General features: G+C 40.2%; 1 protein-coding gene across 5 annotated transcripts in view; it reads right to left on the bottom strand.

Annotated features, from left to right (window-relative positions):
- ZFYVE1 (zinc finger FYVE-type containing 1) overlaps nt 1-13,886 on the bottom strand; it is a 45,949-nt gene extending 32,063 nt beyond the window's left edge. For 2 of the 5 annotated variants that reach the window (XR_012133763.1, XM_017676564.3), the window contains exons 1-2: nt 13,681-13,885; nt 11,405-12,348 (exon numbers count right to left, since the gene is read on the bottom strand). Coding sequence is in view for 4 of the 5 variants with exons in the window: in XM_017676564.3 (XP_017532053.3) it covers nt 11,405-11,917 (513 nt within the window). In the remaining variant the exon portion in view is untranslated. Of the gene's footprint in view, nt 1-11,404; nt 12,349-13,680 lie in introns of all 5 variants that reach the window. The other 3 variants (XM_017676563.3, XM_036996850.2, XM_036996911.2) reach the window with 3 other exon arrangements.
- Nucleotides 13,887-26,769: the final 12,883 nt, after the last annotated feature.

Below are 26,769 nucleotides of genomic sequence, written 5' to 3'. Positions count from 1 at the left end.
AAACCAGATTCTCACTCTTAACAGAACTGGGACCACTATCCCAAAAGGAAATTAGAGTTTGGTTGCTTCCTTTAGTCAATAGACATGTATTGAGCTTCATGTAGTGTCTGGCACTGACCTGATAACATTACACCAGCACAGGTATAAAACTGAGGTAACATATTCTTTCTGCCCAGGGAGGGAAAGAAGTGGAAGGTGAGGAAACTCTTCCTTGAAAAACCTAGTGCCACTTCTATCATGTTGAAAAGAACTCCAAGCAATGATTTGAGTCTGTGGCCTGATATTCAGACAGGATTTTACTGAAACAATGTCAAATAGATCAGTAGCCAGTCTATTTTTAAAGTCCAAATGATAAGGGGGTTCCATTCCAATTGCAAGCTCCTACTGCCAGATAGTTCTAGTAAGCCTGTTTCCCCAACCCAGCAAGTTCAGAAAATTTCCTTTCATTCTATCCTACAAAGGAGTGTGTACCTTTGTGTTTATCCATGTATGCGCCAATATAGTTTCATGTAAAAACACAATTGTTTCTCAATCAAATGTTTTCTTAAGACCACTGAAGTCATGAGATTGGCCTCACAAACACACTGAGCACATTTGGTAAGGGCAAAGATCACTTTCCTCCAGCCCAGTGTCCCCGAAGTGTTCCATTACAGGAGAGGTCAGGAATTCTCCTCCCATGTATTATAACTACCCATGGTGCTTCTGACACACGGCCTCACAGGCTCCCCTCCTACTCTGCCAGGAAAGAGAACGTTTCTATGTACAGATAATCCACAAAATGAATTATTTTAAAAGAGTCATTTTTAGCTCCACATTCAGTTTCTTTGACCTCATCCAACTCATCCAGTTCAACTCTGCATTTTAATCTGAGTAAAAAGTCTTCCAAACCAAAGCTAAATTTTAAGGACAGACCAAAAATACTACCTCACCCTCAAGACCACATCATATTCAACGGACTCTTCCAAGGAGCTTCCAGATGGGAGACGCAGCCCTACTTTTAAGTGGCAGTGCATACCTGTATTTGGCGAGCTATAAAAACAGACATAAGCTCTGGTAAAGACTATGGGACTTAGCAGTAAAAGCACAAGGCTAAGAAGAAGATGAGAGAACTAGGTTCAGGTACACCTCTACCCAGAACACACCATGGACAATTTATACTCAACCCTTCTCTTGCTGAAAGCCTCATTCTCCACCCACCATCTCTGTTAACGTTTTCCCATTCTTCCTGGTTCTGAGCTTATATCCTCCATACTGGCAAGGATCTGGTCTATATTGTTCACCTGTAGCCCTAGCACAGGGCCTGACACATAGTAAGAAATCAATACATAGCTGTTAAATAAATGAATGAACACAGCACAGAATGTCTAGATGCTATATTCTCTCTGGAGAAGAACACAGTGTAGTATTACCTTTAAGATTAAACCAGCCTGCCTCTACCATCCACTAACTTTAGAATAACCTTAAGCTATTTAACATCTCCAGGTCTCAGTTTCTCACCTGTAAAATGAGGCTAACAACACAATCTACTTTATAGGGTTGCTCTGAAGATTAAATGAGATAATGCACATCAAGTACTTTGCACAGCATATCTAGTAAGTGCTACAGAAGTGCTGACTGCCATTACTGCTCTAGTTACCCTGGTTTGCCTCAAGGCCAGAGTCACCACTACCAACACAGAATTTCATCCCATTATCCTAAGCAAAATGTGTCCTGAGGGAAGCTTTCCAATAAACACCTCATTAAAGAATTAGGGATAATGGAATCAAGATACTCACTCAATAGTTACCACTCCCTCTTTCAAAATAATCTATCTTTTCAATTAAAAAAAAGGTATTGTAAGATTGCATAATTCATATATTATGCAAAAGAAGCACTCAGTCTTCAAAAGAATGATGTGACATGATTCCAAGAATTATGATTACACCAGAGATTCACCCAAATGCTTTTCTCACACTTTATGCCAAAGATCCCTGGTGTCTGAGGTGGAGACCGAAAGGGCCCTGTTTCTGTTCTACATGGAATAAGAGAGTGGAGCCCCGGGAGGCAGCAATATAGCAGAGAATTATTTAAGTCAATAAAAAAGTAACCCCCTCTGGCAATATAACCCTCCTCCAAATTTCTATAATATCCTCTCTATACTGCTCTGACATAATTCACTTTATTTCTACTTATTTGTCTTCTACTGCCACTAGACTGTCCTCTCCCCAAGGGCAAATTCAGTATAGTGCCACTTCTACCTCCCTCAGCTGTCAGCACACAATAGGTACTCATTAAATGTTTGTTGAATAACTAAATTGATTTATTCTCATTAGCGCATTTCATTCATTCAACAAATATTATCTGAGTACTTACTATGTGCCAAACATTGTTCTAGATGCTGGCGAACAGAAAAGGCAAAAATCAGTGCCCAATGAAAATGTTCTAAAAGTGACTGTGTGATGGTTGCACTTATCTTCAAATATACTAAAAGTCACTGAATTGTATACTTGAAATGGGTAAATTGCATGGTATGTGCATCATATCTCAATAAAATGTTTAAAAAGTAAATGCAACATTTAAAAGGGTTGAGATACTTCCTTTTATTGTAAAATTAATATCAAATTTTATACTTCTCTATAGTTCCATTTACTATATTTTAGCATTCTGAATCTGTGTTATTTTTATAATTGGGAAATAAAAGTTGTGCAAAAAAAGACAAAAAAATCACTGTGCTCTGGGGTGAACTGCTTAATAGTAGGAAACACGATGAAAATGTTTCAAAACTAGGTAGAGACAGTGGTTGCACATCGTGAATGTACTGCCACTCAATTGTTCACTTTAAAATGGTTAACTTTGTGATGTGAATTACACCTCAAATTAAGAAAATCACTACCCTCATGGAGCTTACATTCTAAGGAGAAGGCAGACAATATCCAAACAATTAAAATATATGGTATATGGTATACAAAATGTCCATCAGCAGTGAATGGATGAACAAACTGTGGTATATCCACACAATGGAATACTTCTCAGCAATAAAAAGAAATGAACTGAAACATGCAACCACATGGATGACCATCAAAAACATATGGGGAGTAAAAGAAACCAGATACGAAGAACACTACATGATTCTACTTACATGGAAGTCTAGGGAAGTCAAATCTATAGCGACAGAGAACAGATCAGTGTTGCTGGGAACCAACTTCCTAGAGGCCCAAGAGAACCTTAGTAGGGGACAGAAATGTTCTCTATCTAGATTGTGATGGTGGAACTGTACACTTTTACAAATGTGCATGTTACGTGTAAATCCTACCACATTGAGATAATTTTTTAAAGTACATGTTATATCAAATGGTAGTAAGTGACATGAAGGAAAGAAAATCAGAAGAGGGTTAGTTTAGGGCCACTGGTGGAGGCAGGGGCTGCTCTTTTAAATATGGTGATCAAGGAAGGCTGCTCTTGGAAGCCAAAAACCTTTTTAATAAGTCAATCCTTTAAAAAAAAAGATGTAGCAAACTCAGTTTTCTGTGGTAATGAAAGGGAGAGGAATGTCATGAACAATCCAAAAGAGTGCATAAGCCTAAAAAAAATTTTACATTTAGTTCTAGCAACATTTTTTCTCCTGGCAGTGGCAAATTTAGCTGGTTAATTTCAGGAAAGGGGAGCAGGGAGAGGGAAGAAGAAAAAAGGAAAAAATGAAAGAGGGAGGGAGAAGTGAAGGAAAGGAGAGAACAGAAGAGGATGAGAGAGAGGCAGAGGAAGGGGAGAGAAAAAAGGAAGGAAGAGAAAGTGGGAAGGGAGGCAAAGAGAGAAGAGACAGAAAGCTAAGCAGGCTGCCTGCCTGCCTGCCTGTCAGATGATCCAACTCTAAACAACAGAGCTGACTGAGACGTAGGGCATAAACAATAGTGTATCCCAGTGATCTACTAACCACAAATTAAACTGGTTCGTGGTTAGGACCAGAAGGGATGCAAAAACAGTCATGTGATCTTCAGACTCAGAGCCTCTACTCAGAGAAAAGCAGAAAAGAGAGCTGGGCTTTCCTGGGAATGAAGGCCTCTGCCATCCCTCCCCAGTCTCACTTAACCTCTTAATTTTCATTTTAAAACATTTTTCATAGAGATTACTCAAACTAGTAAGGCACATAATTGACACTAAATGTTTATGACTGTTGTTGAATAATATATGTAAACTGAACTGACCTCTTAGAAAGAAAAGGTTATGAGACATGATGGATAACAGTTTAGCCATGCAGACGACATATTCACCAGGCAGAAGGGACTGGGCTGGAAAGTTGAGGAATTTCTAGATACTCTATGGCTGCTGAATGGCCTGGGATTTGTGTGTCTCTTAACTTAAACCTGGGGTTCCATGACTACAGACTACAACCAGGCTCTGTCAGTTCTTTTCAAGAATTCTAACATCTAGAGTCAAACTCCCTGGGGAAGACAGCACTTATCCAATTTCTAGAAGGAAATGACAAAGGAGGTAAAAATTCCAGAAGCTACCAGAAAGTAGAATCCTCCTCCAGCAAAGTCAAGCCAGAGGTCAGGTGCTTATGTATGGCTGGTATTCATACTTTTCTGCCTAAAAGAACTCCAGCCCCATAAAGCTTACCACACAAACTGGTCAGAGGGCCTCTTAACTGGGGGCCAAAAGCCACTGGAAAAGGGGACAATTGAACAGAACATTCTCCAAGGAAGCATCCACCCTTTCCTGTCTCCAAAAGGACCTTTGCATCCCTTTCCATATGTCTTTCTAATTTTTCATACCTGGAACTTTCTATATCCTTCCTTTCTTTCCCTTCTTCAGGTCTTACCCCTTAGACTTCCTTTCTTTCCCTTCTTCAGGACTTACCCCTTAGGCTTCCCATCACCAATCAAATGTGCTCAATGCATACATACAGCAGTTCTAACCTCAGAAATGATCTCATGGGAGCTCCTCCCAAAGCAGGCAAGACTCTCCAGAAAAGCTCAGCCAGCCAACAGAAGCGCTTCTGGGCTACACAATATCCAGGATAGACTCAAGGGTGGCAGAGCCAGCAGATGCACCCACAGGAGGAATTAAAAGGTCAACTTAATAAGAAATCTGCCTCTTACATTAACTCTAGTGAAAAAAAACAAATGTTTGCTCAATTCCAGAAACACTGATCACTTCCAGTGACAGACCAGAAAAAATACAATTATACAAACTGAAAGTAACTTGAAATAGTTAAAGGTAGGCTGCCTGAAAAGCTGACTCACAGTGGTTTTGATTTATACGGGTCAAATTTTAAACAGCTCTGAACTAAACTAAATAGCCTCCCAGATTAAATGCCAGGAGCCTGTTATAACTGAATGAGTCCAGGTTGAGAAAGCTCACAAGATGCTGAGCAGAAACCAAAGGCACGTAACAGAGGCTCTTTCCTGTTCCCGCTTGTCTGAGTCATGCTCAACCCTGCATTTCCCAGTAATGCCCTACAGTACCTTGCCCTCTACTATTACGAAGCAAAAGGGGCTTTTACATGGTTTTCTTCGAGTGAAAGGCAGTGGTGGGGAGGGAGCCTCTGCTACTCATCCAATTATTGCTTGTTATCTTGACAGACACCTCCTAAACAGATCTCTGTTTCTTTGCTACATTTTCTTATATGATACCTAAGAACCAAAATATATTCAGGTTAGCCCTTGCCAAAGTCCCCAAATCAGTCCTTACATTATAATAGTTTGGCCATTTGAAGAGAGAAGTGAGGAGGTTCCACAATTTGGGAGATTACGATACCCCCCACTCAAGACCTGTTGACCAGAACCAAGTCCAGTGGCATTTCTGCAGCCTGTTGAAACAGAGGGCCTGGGAAGACCAAGCCCCGGCAAGGTACCTGGACCAAGAAGCAGAAGGCAGGGCCCAGGAGTCACCAGCAGATGAGTCTAAGACAGAAGGGGCACAGAAATGGGGCAGATCAACACAGCCAATCCATGGTCAAGATTCCTATACAGTAGGAAAACATCCTCTGCTATTTTCCATTCCTGAATCCCAGTAGAGTGATGTCTCTTTTAGCCATTTAAAAAAAAAAAAAGAAAAGCCAAGTCCCAGTGTTCTGAGCCACACTATTCTGGGACTGTAAACAAGTGAAGCAGCCAAACAACGTGATGGGTCTTCTTAAAGGAACGGCCTCAGTGCAATGAAGTCCTCATTGACTTGGCTGGAGGAAGGGCAGAGAAGACTCACCATGGCCTCCCATTTCAGAGAGGGCCACAGCTGTCTATTTTGGAGTCCAGGAGGGCCCGCCCCAGTGGACACTGTCTTAGCTTCTCACTGCCCACTCCTGGGTCCCTGGGCTTCCCTATCACCTTGCAGGTTCAGTATGAGGGGACTAACCTTCAGGAATCTTTTGGCATGTAAAGCTCCATGGTTCTCCTAATGTCCCAGTCAGGGCTCAGTCAGTGTAAAGGTGAAACATGAAATTTTTTTTGTCAGTTTGCTGCTCTACCTTCTTGGGAAGAGGACATCACAGAAGTTTATAGGAAAAGGACAAAGACAAGGGGTGGCTATGAAAAAAACAAAAACTTGTATGGGATTTAAATACATATATATCTATGTGAATGAAGACAAAAATGACTTAGTATTTCACTTTTTTCTCTCTTAACTAGTCAACATTCTGATAAGACAAGATGTCTGAATCCCTCACAAGATTCAACAGCTAGGAAAATAGTATCCTCTTCCTTCACTAAGAACTCTGTTAGAACTTTGTTCTTCTAACCTTTGGGTTATTTGCTAAGGGTGTTGGCACTAACTTTGAGAGACTGTAGATGACTTGTCAGTGTGGATCACTACCTTAGCATAGGACTCTAAATAATGGGTCTGCAAGTCCTCTAGTTTTCCTAGTACAGTTCCACTGAGGTCTAGAAAAATCAGTGTACACAATGCAGAAATCTAACCATTTTACTACAGAGGGTACAAAACAGGCCAAAAGAGAATCTGATTTCAGCTAGATTATTTCTGACGAGCTAACAGAACCAAGAGGAGGAGGGAAAACTGGTGTTAGATTTTTTTAGCCATGATATATTTTCCACTTCACTGGAATCCAGATCCCCTGTTAGACCAAACCTTCATCTGTTAGATGAGTTTCTCAATATCAGCACTACTGGCATTTTGTACCAGATAATTCTTTCTGCAGGGGCTGCTCTATGCATTATGAGATATTTAGCAGCACCCTGGCCTCTACCCTAGCACATTCCCTCCATCCCCAAGCTGTGAAACCAAATGACCCCTGAGGAGCAAAACCACTCCTGGTGAAATCACTGTGTTAGATATTACCAAAAGAGACTAATTTAACTCTATTATATGAATCGAGTTCTTAAAGACTTGCAGGGTTTTTTTATCCGTTTCAGTCAATAAAGTCAGAAGCATTAGGCAGACGTGATCTGCACAAACCAAATGCCAAGGCATCACCACTGAGTTCTCTTGTTCCTCACCTCTCTAGCCTGGAACAGCATTCCTGTTTTACATCCAAACTTTACCTCAAATTCACCAACGTCGTCCTATCTCTCCATACCAATGGTAACACCAAATCTAAGCCACCTCTCACCTCATTTTCTGCAACTCTGTTTTGCCTCTTGCCCCCTACAATCTAGTCTTCACACTAAAGACAGGAGCCGTTTCTTAAACACTTCTATCAGACCATGAGACTTCCCAGCATAAAGCAGCCCAGTGCTTCCCATTACACTTAAAAGCCATGCTTATTTCTATGGCCTGCAAGGCCCCACATGATCTGGCACATATTTATTTCTGCACCTCTTTCCTTACCACTCTCTGCCAGCTTACTCCTGCCAAAATGACATTTTCTATACCTCCAACTCGCCATCCACTTTCTTTTTGTTCCCATCCCCCTCTGTCTGGAGGTCAGGTCTTTGCTTAAGTCATTATATATATATATTATATATATACATAATAAAATCTTTCCTAACCACCCTGCAAGTGGCTTCCAAGTCCCTCTTCCTTAATAATACTACAGCTGAAACATCTTCTGTGTTTCACATGTGTGTACTCTGCTTTCCCTCCTTGAATGGTGAGCTCTATGATGGCCTAGACCAAGTCTTTGTAACCATGTACCTCTGGAATCTAGAAAGTGCCTTGCACATAATATAGGCTCAATAAACGTGATGGATTAATGAAGGCTAGCAGGCCAAATGTGTCCATCGAGGAGCCACAAATTGTGTTCTTGCTTCTGAGACCAAAAGCCAATCTCTCCTGAAATTCACCTCTACAGCACACATTGAATTACAAGGTAATGATAAAATTTTCACTTCTAAAAGGAAGCTTTTGTCCTTCTAGGTTTTCCAAAGGAAAACTGAATAATACTCAAATAACAACCAACAAATCCTAGGGGATTCTAGGCCACAGAATCTGAGGAAACCACAGCCTAGAGGCTGCTAAAATAATTCCTATGAACAAAACAGCAGTAACTTATAGACACTGAGAAGTGGTTACCATGGAGGAGGGGCTGGGGAAGGTGGTAAATAATGATGAAGACATCAATGTACTGATAAGGAGAGCTGTACAAGATGTATCTTTCAGTGAAAAAAGCCAAGGACAAAGCAGCAAGTACGCTTTTTCATTTTCAATTAAAAAGGTACTTACATATATTCTTAAGTATACACAAAAATCCTAAAATGGCATGCAGTTAACAGCTAATGGTAACTGTTCTAAGAAAAGAGATTATGTGTGTGGAGGGGGTGGGAAACTTGTCACTGTATGCCCTTTTATATCATTTCAGTTTTTTACTAGGTATGTGCATGATACCTGTTTTTTAAAAATTGAAGTTGAGATGTAACATTGCCCATCTATCAGCAAGTATTTATGCACTGACAACATGCCTACTGTTGTACATGATACAGGGCATAGGACCTGGTCATGCCACCCAAGAGTTTACATTCTGGCTGAGTTTACATTCTGGCATTCAACAAGCACCTCTCAAATTGTTTTGGACAGTCACCTTAGAAAACTGAACTGGATGTTTTCTTATTTTTCTACTATGACTCGGAAAACAAATCACCACCTAAAGGAATGAATTATATATGCCCAATCCATTACTCCCAACCAATGTTGCCTAGATTAATAAAGTGCTATTTCTTGGGAAGTAGCCAATGTTGATGAAGGGAGGAATCTTTACAACGACCCAAACTGTACACATACTAGATACTATAAGAAAAAGATGGACAAGTGACATATCTGGGTAGTTGGAGGTGCCTTCCTCATTAAGCTTCCTTTTATTTTCCTAACTCTATTAAGGAACGTGAGACACTGTTACAGAAAGAGAAAAAATACGCATCCTACTTCCCTTAAAAAAATATTCTTTGTGGTGCCAACACAATACCCATGCAAGTTAAATACTGGTTCTTCCCAAATTGTATGTCCTCTTATTTTACAAAGTGACAGCAATCCAAAGTGTGCTTTTCCAAAGGCTGACATGAAAGAGAATGGGTGGCAAAACCAAGAACAATCATCCAAGTCCGAGTGTTGCACTTATAAAATTCTGAGTCCACACCATCTCCCAATTAGAGCATAATCCATAATGAAGACATTATTGCTAACAAGAGAGGCAGAATAGAATCTGGGTCATTCTTCTGTAACTCTTATGTTCCTTTCGACCCATAAAGAATGTGCTAGAAAAGTATTTAGCTGACAATAGCAATACATAGGAAATCACGATGTAATTCACTACCATTATCTTATCCAAGGAGGAAAAAGACAGAGATGGAAGATATTTGGTGGGTAATTAGGGCATTTTCAAATGGTAACTTAACACAGGTACTCCTCCAATCCAGAACCTTGAGGAGTCATCACTGCTGAAAGGACTGAGTCAATGCACCACACACACTCCAAGATCCTGACAAAAAACAACAAACTGGTACTGGACACTACGTGATAGGGCCTTTCATTTCCATCCCCAATCTCGGAATCTTCTCATCTACTACAATGAAGTAGAAGTGAAACGGAGGCCTGGAGCTTAAATAACTCACCCATGGTTATATAGTATACAGCCAAGAGTGCCAAAGCCAGGATGTGAATTCAAGCAGTCTTCACTCATAAGCAGACATTACACTAACTTCCATGGAAAGAATAAACATTACACACCTTTTTCCCAATCATCCCTGTCATACATTACCATCTCCCCAACTCAGATTCAAATTAAACACCCTTGTGGCTCTTACTGATCAGAAGGCTATATATGAAAATAAGAACAGGCCATCTGGAGAGAACACTATCCCTATCAAAAGCCACTAAAATTTGCCTCTCTACACCAAGATAGCAGACTTATGACTTATTACCTAGCACTCCCAGGGGACCCACTGTTAGTGTTTCTTTCCCTGCACATGCACAGTCCCTCACCATTCACAATGATTCACAATTTGTCACAGTGCTCTCATTCAGAAAACTGTTCTCTATCAGTTCTTCCTAATAGCAGCAGCTACCATATAGTGAACATTTGGTAAGCAACAGGCTATATGGTGTCATTTTACCTCACAGCAATGCAATGAAGCAGGCACTATACCTAATTTAAAGATGAGAAAAATAAGGTTCAGAGAGGGAAAGTAATTCAGTCCAAAATCACACAGCCAGTAAGTAACTAGATCTGACTCCATGCAGTTTAAGCTTTCAGGGGTCTTGCCTTTTTTTTTTTTTTTTGAGAGGGCATCTCTCATATTTATTGATCAAATGGTTGTTAACAACAATAAAATTCAGTATAGGGGGGTCAACGCTCAATGTACAATCATTAATCCATCTCAAGCCTAATTCTCGTCAGTCTCCAATCTTCTGAAGCATAACAAACAAGTTCTTACATGGTGAACGAATTCTTACATAGTGAATAAATTCTTACATGGTGAACAGTACAAGGGCATTCATCACAGAAACTTTCAGTTTTGATCATGCATTATGACCTATAAACAATCAGGTCAAATATGAATATTCGTTTGATTTTTGTACTTGATTTATATGTTGATCCCACATTTCTCCTATTATTATTATTATTTTTATTTTTAATAAAATGCTGAAGTGGTAGGTAGATGCAAGATAAAGGTAGAAAACATAGTTTAGTGCTGTAAGAAGGCAAATGTAGATGATCAGATGATCAGGTGTGTGCCTATGGACTAAGTATTAATCCAAGCTAGACAAGGGCAGCAAGACATCCACGGATGCAGAAGATTTCTCTCAAAGCAGGGGGGGTGAGGTTCTGAGCCTCACCTCTGTTGATCCCCAAATTCTCACCTGATGGCCCCCCTGCGACTGTGCCTGTCTTAGGTTGTTCCTCCCTTGAGGAATCTTTAGGGGTCTTGCCTTTTATGATTAAAATGTGAGCTCCTCCTGGACTTTCCTTTTGAGAGCCACCATGCCACAGCAGATCTGCTCCACTACCCTGTGAATGCCATTGTGCCCACGTACTTACCTGAATCTCTTCATTTTCATCTACTAGGAGGAAACTGACAACCTTCTCAGTCATCTTCCTCCTCTTAGTCTCCTCATCCATCTCGCCTTCCTCCAGCCACTCCCGGACCTTAGTAACATGGTACATAGTAACGGGGTGTCTCCTTTTGTTCCCCCCAGAATGAGTCCTCTTCTGGCAGTCCAGGCACAAGTTGATTTTACAGGCCTGGCACCTCACAGCTGCTCTCTGCCTCACACCTGGGGAATGCCCATTGGGGCCCTTGCAGGGGTCACAGTAAGGGACGTGGCCGGGTTTGAGTCTGATCCGCTCATGGTTCCTCAGGCGCTCTTGCCGGTGCAGCTCCTCCTCGCAGCGGAGACACTGCAGGCTGCAGCACTCGTCACACTCAAAGACTGCCTCGTCAGTCCCGCCGCAAGCGTAACTTTCCTGACACATCAGCCCTGGATTCAGCCCCTTCTCTGATGAGGGAATCTGTGTACTCATACTCAGATTGGTAAAGAAATCACCCACCATATAACAGTCACTAAGTGTTTCCCAGGAGTGAAGACAAAGCCTTGGAGTCTGAAGAGACTTCCACAGGTTCTGAAGACCTCAAACAAAACAAAACAAAACAAAACAAAACAAAAACAACAAAAACCCCTTCAGTGTCCTATTAGAATTCTTTGCACACTCACAAGTGCTTGAATTTTTAAATTTTCTGCCTGTGAGACTCCTGTATCAGCAGCAACATTGATTTGATTTGATGGTTTCGCCCCCCATAAAGTGCAGGCAAACGATTGGTCAAAATTAACTTGAAAGGGTCTTTTATGGCTATCTGAGAGAAAGCTGATGGGTTCACTGAGGTGGGTGCATCAGTTGGGCCTCAACCAGGTTTTCGTAATGAAAGAGAGTGGTCAGGAGCTTTTCAATTTAATCCAACTTCAAGTCTGGATTTCAGAGGATACCTGGAATAAAAGACGGAAAAGGATTCCACTCATTAAAAAGCAGAAGTGCACCTTTTAAAAAACATTGTGGTTAAATACAAGGCCAAAACTCCTGAGAAAAATTCTTGCTTGTAAAACACTAGCTCATTCTGATCCTAGAAATGTCTTCTCAAAATCATGGTCTAGGCTTCTCCTTGTGAAAACAACCACTACCTCTAGGCCCAAGGTATTTAAGAGACTTCACTGTTTTATTTCCCAGACTAAAATTCTCTGTTCATTCAGATTAAATTCTGAATCTATATTACTATGTAGCTAGTCTTTGGAGGGACAACTCACTGCACCCCCACGTGCACCCCACAACTGAGAGAGGTAAAGAAAAAGGCCTTGTAAAAAGTTAAAGAAATGATAACAATAATACACTTTAGCTCCATGGAAATACTGGGCAGGTTCAGTTACCCTTGTAACTGGATCATTTCAACTCTAAACAGATGTCTATTAAGACTTTAAACCTGGAAACAGGAGTCACCATTTCAAGTTTGAAAACACTAAAACAACTATTGTACTTTATTTTGTCCCTTCTAACTGCAAAAAAAGGGGGCAACAGGAGAGAGATTTCCTCCACTATGGCCCACCGCAAAGGCAGGCCAACAGTGAGTTAAAAAAAATAATTTTTCTCCTTGTCACTCAAAGACTAACTTAAACATAACTTAAGAAGAAAGATTACTGGGGCAGGAAAGGGGCTTTTGTCACTTCTACGTTATATTCCTGACTGCTCCTAGCCTTGACCCCTATTCTAACGCCCCAACGAAATGTAAAGCCCTCCTTTAAGATACTCGCTCCTCCCCTACAGTAATCAATCTATCAATCTTATTTTTAGATAAACAAGGCCAAGGGAGTGACTAGAAACCTTATTTACACCCTAACTTCAGCCTTGCCTAACCAGGTCCCACAACAGAAACAAAAATCGAAATTTGTCACAATTGAGAAAAATATAAATTCAACCTTCAAAAGAACACCTCACCGCCCCACCAGGCCAAGCAAACATCTGCCCACTGGGGCCCCCCCCTCGACGCCTCTCTCCAGCCGGGGATTCCTCACCCTTCCTTCCTCCCGGGCAACTACAATCACAACCAGAGGGGCAGAAGCAGAGTCTAAGAACAAAGAAGGTCCCCCCAAAGCCCCCCGACGCCGGCAGAGGCCACAGCCGAATCCATTGTTTATGCCACCCCACCCCCAGCCCAGCCGCACCCGCTCCCCCTTCCTCCTGGGGACAGCCGGAGCTCCAGGACTGTCGCTCGCCCGGCGCAGGGCCGTGCCCTTCCCTCCCAGCCCCCGGCGGTCCGGGATTCCCACCACGGAGCAGCTCGGCCGCAGCTAGGCAGAGTCGGGGGACCACGGGGCGCCGGTGGAGACGGAAACTGTTCCTCAAGGTACCGGCGGATCCATCCTCATCTCCATCTCCGACCCCCTCCTCCTTCGCTGCCTCCCGTGCTTCCTCCTCTCCTGTTGTCAGTGGGGATCAGCTGATCCGAGTGAACTTCTCCCAGCTCAGACTAACAGGAAGGCATGAGCTTTGCAGCCCCGGGAGGGAGGAGCTGGAAGGGGTGGAGCACGACGCAGCGGAGGGTGGGGGGAACGCTCACAGCCTCCTGGGAGATGTAGTTCCCCGGAGGTGCGACATCCCCACATCCCGGAAATGAAGTCTCTTTAGGACTACAACTCCCAGAAGATGCACATGGAGGGAGGTGACTGGGACCGGCCCCCGAGCATTTCGGAACTTGTAGTTGTTGACCTGTGGTTTCCGCAGGTTTCAGCGCGTTGTTTTGGGTTGTGGCCGGAGAACGAATGGAACGCGAAGCATAGGCTACGCAAATAATTCGATTTCATTAACCTTTTTTGCACACCATGCCTTCAGCAATGTATAACAGGCCAGTCCCCACTTCCCAAGTTTCACCTTGAACTAAGACCAGAAAGAACTGATAAAGAGAACGTAAGTACTGGGGGGAATTTTGTTGTCCCTTTACAGGTGTTCTCTCCAAGACAACCATTAATTTTTTCTCCCTACTTTTTCTTTTTCTGATGTTTACTTACACGATTTAAGAATTGATTAATTTTAAATAATCTTTCAGTTAGGATACATTTTCATATAACCTTGTAGGTTATGAAACAGACTAAAGGTTAACACTATTATCTGGCATTTTGTAAAAGGCCATATATTTCTTTAGTACTTTCACTTTTTGTTTTGTTCATTTGTTTCTTGGAACAACACTGAAAGAAAGCATGATTTAATGAAAAGAGCACTGGTTTGAGATACCAGAGACCGGGTGCTTGTTCTAGAAAGCTCTTGGGTAAGTCATTCTACTGCTCTATGAAAAGGAATTGTACTGTGTCAGCTCTGAAGTCTCTCCCAATTTTAACGTTCTGTTTCTACCTTGATAATTGTTAACCCAGGAGAGAAAACTAAGCTTAAGTGACTTGCCAAGGTCACACAGAAAATTACTGACAAACCTGGGACAAGAACTCATCACTTGATAGTCACATACTCTTTTACCTTGTGTGTCAAGGGACATAATTAGACTAATAGACAACCAAATCTACATAATAATGAGTGAGCCATGTATGAAGTTTATATTGCTGAAAATTATATTATGTTCATAAGACTAGACATATAGTCAATAGTCAGACTAACTACACCACATGATTGAGAATGTTTCCTATGCTACATCAAGAACCAGGATATTAAGAAGTAAGCTATCTCTAGCACTTTAAAACTTCAAATTTAAAGGGGGAAAAGGAAAGGAGGGACTTTGTAAACTGGTCTTGAGCTAGGCTGCTGAGACTGGGCCTGCCATAAACTTTCCTTAGAAGGTTTTATTCCTAAGACTACCAGTGTAATTTTTTGTAGCTTTAATAGTTTTCATCATACCCCTAATTATAAAATTAAGATATTAATATATTCTGGGAACAAGGAACAAAATGTTATTTAATCTTTTTTAAAACCAACAATAATCACTTTATATTTTTAAAGTTATAATAACCCCTAAAACTGTGGAAAATGGTTGCCTCCAAGAAGTGTCACTAAGGGGAGGAGCCAAGATGGTGGCGTGAATAGTTCAACAGAAATCTCCTCCCAAAAACATATATATTTTTGAAAATAGAATAAATACAACTATTCCTAAAAGAGACACCAGTGGATACAGTACAGCAGCTAGGCTACATCTACATCTGCGAGAAATCAGCATCACATGAAGGGGGTAAGATACAAGCCGTGGCCAGGCAGGACCTGAGCACCTCCCTACCCTAGCTCCCCAGTGGGAAGAAAGGAGTCAGAACCGGGAGGGAGTGAAAGCCCAGGACTGCTAAACAACCAGCTCTAGTAATCAGCACCGGGAGCACAGACACATGGTGCACGGTGTGCTGAATATTAGAGAAGTGGAAAACCAAACCTCTGAGGGGTCCCCGCAACCAGCAACCCTGGGACAAAAGAAAAGTGAGTGCTTTTTACACGTCTTAAAGGGACAGGGACCTCACAGCTGGACGAAATTGTCCCAGCACACTCACCCCACAACCTCAGAAACCTGGGGAATTCTAGGCGACCTAACCCCCTGGGTGGCAGTGCAATTTTGAAGGCCCTCACAGCAATAAGCAGCCTGCCAGTCATTCCCCCAACTGGTGCAGACCTGGACACACCAGCCCAGGAGCGGGAGAGTGGCTGCGAACGCCGATGATGGCAGCACCAGAGGGGCCCAGGAGTGGCCCATGCGAGCTGGCAGTGGCAGAGCCAGAGGAGCCCAAGAGCGGTCCATGGCAGCCCACAGCAGTGGCAGCCAAGTGGCCTGGGAACGGCCCACCCATGCCGGAGGCGGTGGTGACAGAGGGGCCCAGGAGTGGCACACAGGAGCTAGTGGCAGTGGCAGAGGAGCAGCCCAGGAGCATCTGAGCCACCAGCAACCACCCAGAATCTCAGCCAAGTGCACAGCTGCACGGGCCAGACCCAAAGGCTGCCGCCAGCACACAGCTGCCGGACGGGGGCACCGCTTTCACAGGAGACCAGACGTGGCACTCCCCACAGGGCTCTGCACTAATCTGATGGAGACCCCACCCACAGCACCTTAGGGGATTAACCCAGACGCTGTTCCAGGAGTGTGGGTAACTGACACAGGCAGTGGAAAAGGGTAAGATGACCAGAAAGCAGGAAAGGACTTTGTTGTCCCAGCTGACACACGGGCTACCTGCCTACAGCTACCTCTATCACCATGAAAAGGCAGAAGAAATTGGTCCAGTCCAAAATTACCAAGACAACCCCTGAGAGAGGGCCTGGGGAGAAAGATTTAAACAATCTGCCCGAAAAAGATTTCAAAATAAAGGTCATAACCATGCTGATGGAGCTGCAGAGAAATATGCAGAGCTAAAGGAGCAAGTATAGAGGGAGAATACAGAAATAAAACAATCTGTGGAAGGATGTAAGAGCAGACTGGATGAGGTGCAAGAGGCCATTAATGGAATAGAAATCAGAGAACAGGAACACAGAGAAGCTGACACAGAGAGAAATAAAAAGATCTCCAGGAATGAAAGAATACTAAGGGAACTGTGTGACCAATCCAAACATAACAATATTCGCATTATAGGGGTACCAGAAGAAGAAGAGAGAGAAAAAGTAATAGAAAGTGTCTTTGAAGAAATAGTTGCTGAAAACTTCCCCAAACTGGGGGAGGAAATAATCTCTCAGACCATGCAGACCCACAGAACTCCCAACAGAAGGGACCCAAGGAGGATACCATCAAGACATATAATAATTAAAATGGCAAAGATCAAAGACAAGGACAGAGTAGTAAAGGCAGCCAGAGAGAGAAAAAAGGTCACCTACAAAGGAAAACCCATCAGGCTATCATCAGACTTCTCAACAGAAACCTTACAGGCCAGAAGAGAATGGCATGATATATTTAATGCAATGAAACAGAAGGGCCTTGAACCAAGAATACTGTATCCAGCATGATTATCATTTAAATATGAAGGATGGATTAAACAATTCCCAGACAAGCAAAAGTTGAGGGAATTTGCCTCCCAAAAACCACCTCTACAGGGTATTTTAGAGGGACTTCTCTAGATGGAAGCACTCCAAAGGCTAAACAGACATCACCAGAGAAAAGAAAATCACAGCAAAGAAAGCAGACCAACCAAATACTAACTAAAGGCAAAAAAAATAACATCAACTATTCACAAAAGAAGTCAAAGGAAACACAAAAGAAAACAGAATAAAACACCTAACATATAAATATTGGAGGAGGAGAAATAAGAAGGGAGGGAAAGAATCATCAGACTGTGCTTACAATAGCTTAATAAGTGAGTTAAGTTAGACAGTTAGATTACAGTAAAGAAGCTAACCTTGAACTTTTGGTAACCACAAATCTAAAGCCTGCAATGGCAGTAAGTACACATCTCTCAATAATCAACCTAAATGTAAATGGACTGAATGCACCAATCAAAAGACACAGAGTAACAGAACAGATAAAAAAGTAAGACCCATCTATATGCTGCTTACAAGAGACTCACCTCAAACCAAAAGGTCAAGGGATGGAAAAAGATATGTCATGCAAACAATAGGGAGAAAAAAGCAGTGTAGCAGTATTGGTATGAGACAAAATAGACATCAAAACAAAGAAAGTCACAAGAGCTAAAGAAGGACATTACATAATGGTAAAGGGATCAGCCCAACAAGAGGATATAACCATTATAAATATGTATGCACCCAATACAGGGTACCGACATATCTGAAACAAATACTGACAGAATTAAAGGAGGAAATAGAATGCAATGCATTTGTTCTAGGAGACTTCAACACACCACTCACTCCAAAGGACAGATCCACCAGACAGAAAATAAGTAAGGACACAGAGGCACTGAACAACGCACTAGAACAGATGGAATTAGCACACATCTACAGAACCCTACATCCAAAAGCAGCAGGATAAACATTCTTCTCAAGTGTACATGGAACATTCTCCAGAATAGATCATATACAAGGCCACATAAAGAGTCTCAGTAAATTAAAAAAGATTGAAATTCTACCAACCAACTTCTCAGACTACAAAGGCATAAAACTAGAAATTAATTGTACAAAGAAAACAAAAAGGCTCACAAATACATGGAGGCTTAACAACATGTTTCTAAATAACCAATGGATCAATGACAAAATTAAAACAAAGATCAAGCAATATATGGAGACAAATGACACTGACAGCATAAAGCCCCAAATTCTGTGGGACGCAGCGAAGTCAGTTCTAAGAGGAAAGTACATAGGAATCCAGGCCTATCTAAAGAAGGAAGAATATTCCCAAATGAATAATTTAAAGTCACAATTATTGAAACTGGAAAAAGAAGAACAAATGAAGCCCAAAATCAGCAGAAGGAGGGACATAATAAAGATCAGAGAATAAATAAATAAAATTGAGAACAATAAAATAATAGAAAAAAATCAATGACACCAAGAGCTGGTTCTTTGAAAAAATAAACAAAATAGATAAGCCCCTTGCCAGACTTATTAAGAGAAAAAGAGAATCTACACACACCAACAGAATCAGAAATGAGAAAGGAAAAATCATGACATACCCCACAGAAATACAAAACAATTATTAGAGAATACTATGAAAATCTATATGCTAACAAGCTGGAAAACCTAGAAGAAATGGACAACTTCCTAGAAAAATACAACCTTCCAATACTGACCAAGGAAGAAACAGAAAATCTAAACAAACCAATTACCAGCAACGAAATTGAAGCCGTAATCAAAAAACTATCCAAGAACAAAATCCCTGGTCCAGATGGATTCACCACTGAATTTTATCAGACATATAGAAAAGACATAATACCCATTCTCCTTAAAGCTTTCCAAAAAATAGAGAGGAGGGAATACTTCCAAACTAATTATATGAAGCCAGCATCACTCTAATGCCCAAACAAGGCAAAGACCCCATGAAAAAAGAAAATTATAGACCAATATCCCTGATGCATATAGATGCAAAAATACTCAATAAAGTATTAGCAAACAAAATTCAAAAATACATCAAGAGGATCATACACCATGACCCAGTGGGATTCATCTCAGGGATGCAAGGATGGTACAACATTCAAAAATCCGTCAACATCATCCACCATCAACAAAAAGGACAGAAACCACATGATCATTTCCATAGATGCTGAAAAAGCATTTGACAAAATTCAACATCCATTCATGATAAAAACTCTCAGCAAAATGGGTATACAGGGCAAGAACCTCAACATAATAAAGGCCATATATGACAAATCCATAGCCAACATCATACTTAACAGCAAGAAACTGAAAGCTTTTCCTCTAAGATTGGGAACAAGACAGGGATGCCCACTCTCCCACTGTTATTCAATATAGTACTGAAGGTCCTAGCCATGGCAATCACACAAAACAAAGAAATACAAGGCATCCAGATTGGTAAAGAGGAAGCCAAACTGTCACTATCTGCAGATGCCATGATATTGTACATAAAAAACCCTAAAGACTCCATTCCAAAACTACTAGAACTAATATCAGAATTCAGCAAAGTTGCAGGATACAAAATTAATACACAGAAATCTGTCACTTTCCTATACACTAACAATGATCTAACAGAAAGCGAAATCAGGAAAACAATTCCATTCACAATTGCATCAAAAAGAAAAAAATACCTAGGAATAAACCTAACCAGGGAAGTGAAAGACCTATACCCTGAAAACTACAAGACACTCTTAAGAGAAATTAAAGAGGACACTAACAAATGGAAACTCATCCCATGCTCTTGGCTAGGAAGAATTAATATTGTCAAAATGGCCATCCTGCCCAAAGCAATCTACAGATTCAATGCAATTCCTATCAAATTACTAACAGCATTCTTCAACGAACTGGAACAAATAGTTTTAAAATTCATGTGGAACCACAAAAGACCCTGAATAGCCAAAGCAATCCTGAGAAGGAAGAATAAAGCAGGGGGCATCTCACTTCCCAACTTCAAACTCTACTACAAAGCCACAGTAATCAAGACAAATTGGTACTGGCACAAGAACAGAGCCACAAACCAGTGGAACAGAATAGAGAGTCCAGACATTAACCCAAACATATACCGTCAATTAATATATGATAAAGGTGCTATGGACATGAATGGGGAAATGACAGCCTCTTCAACAATTGGTGTGGGCAAAACTAGACAGCTACATGTAAGATAATGAAACTGGATCATTTTCTAACCCCATACACGAAAGTAAATTCGAAATGGATCAAAGACCTGAATGTAAGTCATGATAACATAAAACTCTTGGAGGAAAACATAGGCAAAAATCTCTTGGACATAAACATGAGTGACTTCTTCATGAATATATCTCCCCGGGCAAGGAAAACAAAAGCAAAAATGAACAAGTGAGACTATATCAAGCTGAAAAGCTTCTGTACAGCAAAGGACACCACCAAGAGAACAAAAAGGCATCCTACAATATTGGAGAATATATTTATAAATGAAAGATCCAATAAAGGGTTGACATCCAAAATATATAAAGAGCTCACACACCTCAACAAACAAAAAGCAAATAATCCAATTAAAAAATGGGCAGAGGAGCTGAACAGACAGTTCTCTAAAGAAGAAATTCAGATGGCCAACAGACACATGAAAAGATGCTCCTCATCGCTAATCATCAGAGAAATGCAAATTAAAACCACAATAAGATATCACCTCACGCCAGTAAAGATGGCCAACATCCCAAAGACAAACAACAACCAATGTTGGCGAGGTTGTGGAGAAAGGGGAACCCTCCTCCATTGCTGGTGGGAATGTAAATTAGTTCAACCATTTTGGAAAGCAGTATGGAGGTTCCTCAAAATGCTCAAAATAGAAATACCATTTGACCCAGGAATTCCACTTCAAGGAATTTACCCTAAGAATGCAGCAGCCCAGTTTGAAAAAGACAGATGCACCCCTATGTTTATCGCAGCACTATTTACAATAGCCAAGAAATGGAAGCAACCTAAGTGTCCATCAGTAGATGAATGGATAAAGAAGATGTGGTACATATACACAATGGAATATTATTCAGCCATAAGAAGAAAACAAATCCTACCATTCGCAACAACATGGATGGAGCTAGAGGGTATTATGCTCAGTGAAATAAGCCAGGCGAGAAAGACAAGTACCAAATGATTTCACTCATATGTGGAGTATAAGAACAAAGAAAAAATGGAAGGAACAAAACAGCAGCAGAATCACAGAACCCAAGAATGGACTTACAGTTACCAAAGGGAAAGGAACTAGGGAGGATGGGTGGGAAGGGAGGGATAAGCGGGGGGGGGGGGTAGGGGGGGAAGAAACAGGGCATTACGAATAGCATGTATAATGTGTTGGTGGGGGCACCAAGAGGGCTGTGCAACACAGAGAAGACACGTAGTGATTCTACAGCATCTTAATATGTTGATGGATAGTGACTGTAATGGGATTTGTGGGGGGTCTTGGTGATGGGAGGCATCTTGTAAATATAATGTTCATCATGTAACTGTGGATTAACTATACCAAAAAAAAAAAGACAATGAGATAGTCTCTCACACCAGTCAGAATGACCACTATCCAAAAGACAAGAAATAACAAATGCTGGTGAGAAAGAGGGGAAATGGGATGCTTTCTAAACTGTTGGTGGGAATGTAAATTGTTGCAAATGCTGTGGAAAGCAGTATGGAGGTGCTTCAGAAAACTACAAATAGAAATACCTTTCAACCCAGTAATTCCACTCCTAGGACTTTACCCAAAGAAGACAAAATCCATGATTCAACAAGATATATGCTCCCTATGTCTACCACTGCATTATATACAATAGCCAAGAAAGGAAAACAACCTAATTGTCCATCAGTAGATGAATGGATAAGAGGAAGATGTGGTACATATACACAATGGAATACTATTCAGTCATATAAAAAATCCTGCCATTTGCAACAACATGGATGGACCTAGAAGGTATTATGCTAAGCAAAATAAAGAAGAAACACACTTAATTTAAAAACATATGTACTCTTGAAATTTTTTACTGTGTAAGTACAATATGTCAATAATGAAAAAAACTAGTTTACTTTTTTCTTTTAACAGATAATTGGAATGATCAGATGTTTCTGTTGTTTTTATTCACTCTCATTCTTTGTGTACTTACTTTTTCTACAAGTTACATTTTATTTGGAAAATTATTTCTGGGAATTTTTTGAGGCCTACAATAAAGATTAATTCCTTTGTAGAGGATCTGCTTTTGCTTCTGCCAGGAGGGACCACTTTAGACTATATTCACTGTTTGGGATTTTTTTTTTTAAACACTAGGAGATATATATTTGGGTTACATATCCTTGAGAGGGCTGCTTTATGAGTCCAGTGCGTCCTCTACAGCTACCTGCAATCTCCCCCTTCCATGACAACTTTCTTAACAGTCTGTTGAGTGAGAGTGTGTTTACTTGCAATTCAGCTTTACATTGAAACTATATCCCTTTGAGGACCCAGTTTTAGATTTCTCCCTTACCCCAATTCCTGGGCTTTGTCTTCTGTCCCACTTGCCCCATGAGACAGACGTGATGACAGTAAGAGTTAGAGTTGCTTGCTTTGAAGATGAAGACAGAAGGCCGTGAGTGAAGGAATGCTGGAAAAAGCAAGGAGACAGATTATTCCCTACAGTCTCAGAAAGGAACAGTTTTGCCAACACCTTGATTTCAGCCCAGTGAGCCTGTATCTCACTTTTGACCTATAAAACTATAAGGTAATCTATGTTGTTTTAAGTCACCAAATTTGTGGTAATTTGTTAGAGCACGAACAGAAAACTAATACAGCTGTGCTGTGTAAATAATTTCAAAACTTCTCTATGTCTCTCTCTTTTTAAGATGCAAAATCCTGGGCAGGAGAATCTAATTGTCTCACCAGGATCACATACCTTTGGCCTGGATGTAAGGAAAGTACAGAGAGGAAGAATCTTTTCTCTTGAGTCCTGGAATGAGAGGATGACACCCCTCCAAATAAGAAGCGTGGTTGGATTTTGGTCCACAAAATAACCACCAATGTCCACTTGAGGCAATCCTATATTTTGCCAAGAGGACTTTGCTTTTTGCTTTTTATACTTAAATGGCTGACGTACTCCACTTATGGTTGATAATCTTTCTTTAAATATCATATTTCATCAGATTATATTTAAGTCCTGCTTGCTTATTTTTTGAGTTATATCCTTGCTCCATTTAGTTAAGGCAGAAATCACAAATCAAATTTCCTTAATCAATAAAATAAACGTATTGGCTCCCATAACTGAAGAGTCTAAGCAATTACAGTTTCAGCTAAACATCAATATAGGAATCAAATAACAATCTCAGGACTTTGTTTTCTTTCTCCATTTCTCAGCTCTGAGAAATGCACCCAACCAGTTTGACAAAGGTACAAAACGAATTCAATGCAAGAAGGAAAGTCTTTCCTCTATCCTAAAGTTGGTGCTAGAGAAATTAGACAAAAAAAAAAAAGGAAAAAAATTAACTTCAACCTGAATCTCATATATAATTACACAAGAATTCATTCAAAATTGATCATAAATTTTAAAGTAAAATGTAAAACTGTAAAACTTTCAGAAAAAAAATATGAGGAAGTCTTCAGGACCTAGGCTGGGTGAAGAGTTCTTAGACATAACAAAAGCACAATTCATAAAAGAGAAAATTGATAAAAGGAGAACTCACCAAATTAAAATTTTCCTGTTTGTGAAAAGGCCCATGAGAACCATACCATTAGTCAAGAAAATTAACTAAAAATATGGCAAAAAGTTGCATTCAAGTAGGAATTCAGGCAGTATTCAAACATTGCCATTTTATTTGTACTGCTAAGGCTAAAACAATTGTATCTTTTGGACTTACAGACTGATTAACTTTTTTGAACCTAGGTAGAGATGGCAAAATAGATACTTTCTAAAGTATCTTCTCAGTAAATACTTTCTCTTTTTCTGGAAACTGTCACATCAACCCACAGAGGTGAGCCCTGATCAATCAAATTAGTATTTTATCAGCCTAATTCCTAGCTATGCCAATCAGATTCTCTGTCCAGGGAATTTGGAATTGATATCCAAAAGCAGTAAATAGACTTTGTCACTGAGAGTGTGCCCTGAATTTAATCTTTTTCCTATGTTTGGAGATATACCTGTTGTGTAAGTGTCAATGAGACATTTGTTCAATCAACGGGTTGATCAAGGACCATAAATTCAGAGTAGTGGCAGTAAATATATAAATAAAAGGAACAGTTAGGAATTGAGAATGAGACTTCCATTTCCAAGAGTATGCCTGACTTTTGCTTTATTTTAAAAAAGCTTATGTAGCAGAATACTCAGATTTTGAATAAAATATGACAAATATACATTTAAATTCATTAGTAAACTGACAAGAAAATAAAACTGTCCCTATGTGTTAAAAAAAAGAAAGTATGAAACCCAAGAGTGGTAAATTAGTGGGGAAGCCATGTGGTCCCATCCTAGAGTATTGATTAATAATATATATAGGATAATAGATGACTAAGTCACAAGAAACTCCTTGAAAAAGAGAGCTTGGAGCCTCAACAGGCTGAGTCAAAGGGTAAATTGGCAAAAAAAATTGCCTGCCAGTAAAGGAAGCAAAAAAGAAACCATTTTGTGTGTGACTCCAGGTGGACTATAATAATGGTAATGTTCATGACAATAATAGTAATAATAGTAGAATGTAGTGAGAATTTGTAAACATAGTTTTGCCCTCATGAGGGTCTGAAGTTTGAATTGAAGTGATCCCAGCCTACTAATGCACTTGGCACACAGCAAGTACAAATGAAAACCATCTCTGGAAAAATCATCTTCAACCCAAGCTCCTAAATATTGTGATAGATGAGGACTTAATTTAAATATGAGGTCAAAAACAAGTCCCCATGCATAAGAATCAGCAACAAGCAAAATATTTTAATTTCTGAGATTTTAAGCTATTGTAATTATCAAATATATTAATTATATAGAGAGAATTTTTTCAGTGGTTCGATAAAACTAGCACAAAATCACAAGAAATGAAAAATAACCAGGCAGAACTTTTAGGAAAAAATACAGTAATTAACCTTAAAAATACAATGGACTTTAGCTTTTGGCTATGATGGAGTAATAGGGGCCAGATTTACCCTCCTACCTTAAGGAACCAGAAAACTAGATTAAAATATATGAAACAATGAATTTGAGACATTAGACAACAGGCAACAAAGGACATTGATCTCTGGAGAAAAAAAACAACTGAAGTGATTGCCCCAGTGTTACTACTTGAGGGAATTTACAGGTGTAGTGTAGGAGGGAGAACCCAGACCAAACCAAGCAGTTTCATTTAGTTGAAGAGAGAGTTCAGAGTATGAGAAGGTTATAGGTACTAGAATTTACGGGGGGTGGGGACGGAATGCAAAAGAAGGGAGACCTATTCAGAGAGAACTCAGGAGATCTATAAAGGTGTCCTACCCAAATCTTTGGTGATAATTGATCTAGAATGAATGAATATGAGGAAACTACTTGAGGCTGGGTAAAGAAGAAAGAGAATAGATTACTTCCTGCATCTCACACAGGGCTAGGAATATTTCGTGTTTCCACCAGCAGAGTGGAAAGACTTATTAATAAATAAGATATCCAAAATGGTTTTTCAGAAGGGTATTGCTTTAGTGATGAGGTCAAATTAGTTTTTGACTAAACGTTGCCCTAGACCTAGGTTAACAATCATGAAAAGGATTAAACAAATTCCAAGTAACTTAACTGTATCCCATAAAAAGGCCTAATAGTGTATGAAGAAATAAAATCCAGTAAGGAGCAACATAAGATATTCTCAATATCTGGCATTGAATAAAAAATTACCAGACAGGCAAAGAGGTAATAAAATATGAGCTATACCCAGGAGAAAAAAATTAATCAATAAAAACATAACCAAACACAACACAGGAGATAGAATTAGCAGACAGGGATTTTAAAGCAGGTATTACAAATATACTCCGTACATTCAGGAAGGTAGAGAAAAGCATGAGAACATAATGAGGAGAGAAATGGAAAATATTTATTAAGGAAAAAAAACATATTGAACATCTAGAGATTAAACATACAATATCTCAAGTGAAAGATACACTGTATAAGAACAAAAACTGGTTATTTAACACCACAGGGGAAAAAACATAACCATAGAAAGTACTGAAAATAAAACACTGGAAGAAAAATGACTGAAAAAATGAAGAGCATCAGTGATCTGTGGGACAAATATGAAGCAGTTTACTATATGAATTGGAAGTTACAAAAGGAAAGGAGAGAAAGAGGAAGGACAGAAAAAAAATACTTCAAGAAATAAATGGCCAGAAGTTTTCCAAATTTGATGTAACTTGTAAATTCACAGATTTGAGAAGCTCAATGAACCCC

Source organism: Manis javanica, chromosome 8 (genome assembly GCF_040802235.1).
Source record: "Manis javanica isolate MJ-LG chromosome 8, MJ_LKY, whole genome shotgun sequence".
Lineage (NCBI taxonomy): Eukaryota > Metazoa > Chordata > Mammalia > Pholidota > Manidae > Manis > Manis javanica.
The sequence above is the reverse complement of the archived record's forward strand: the minus strand, read 5'-3'. Positions and strand labels throughout refer to the sequence as shown.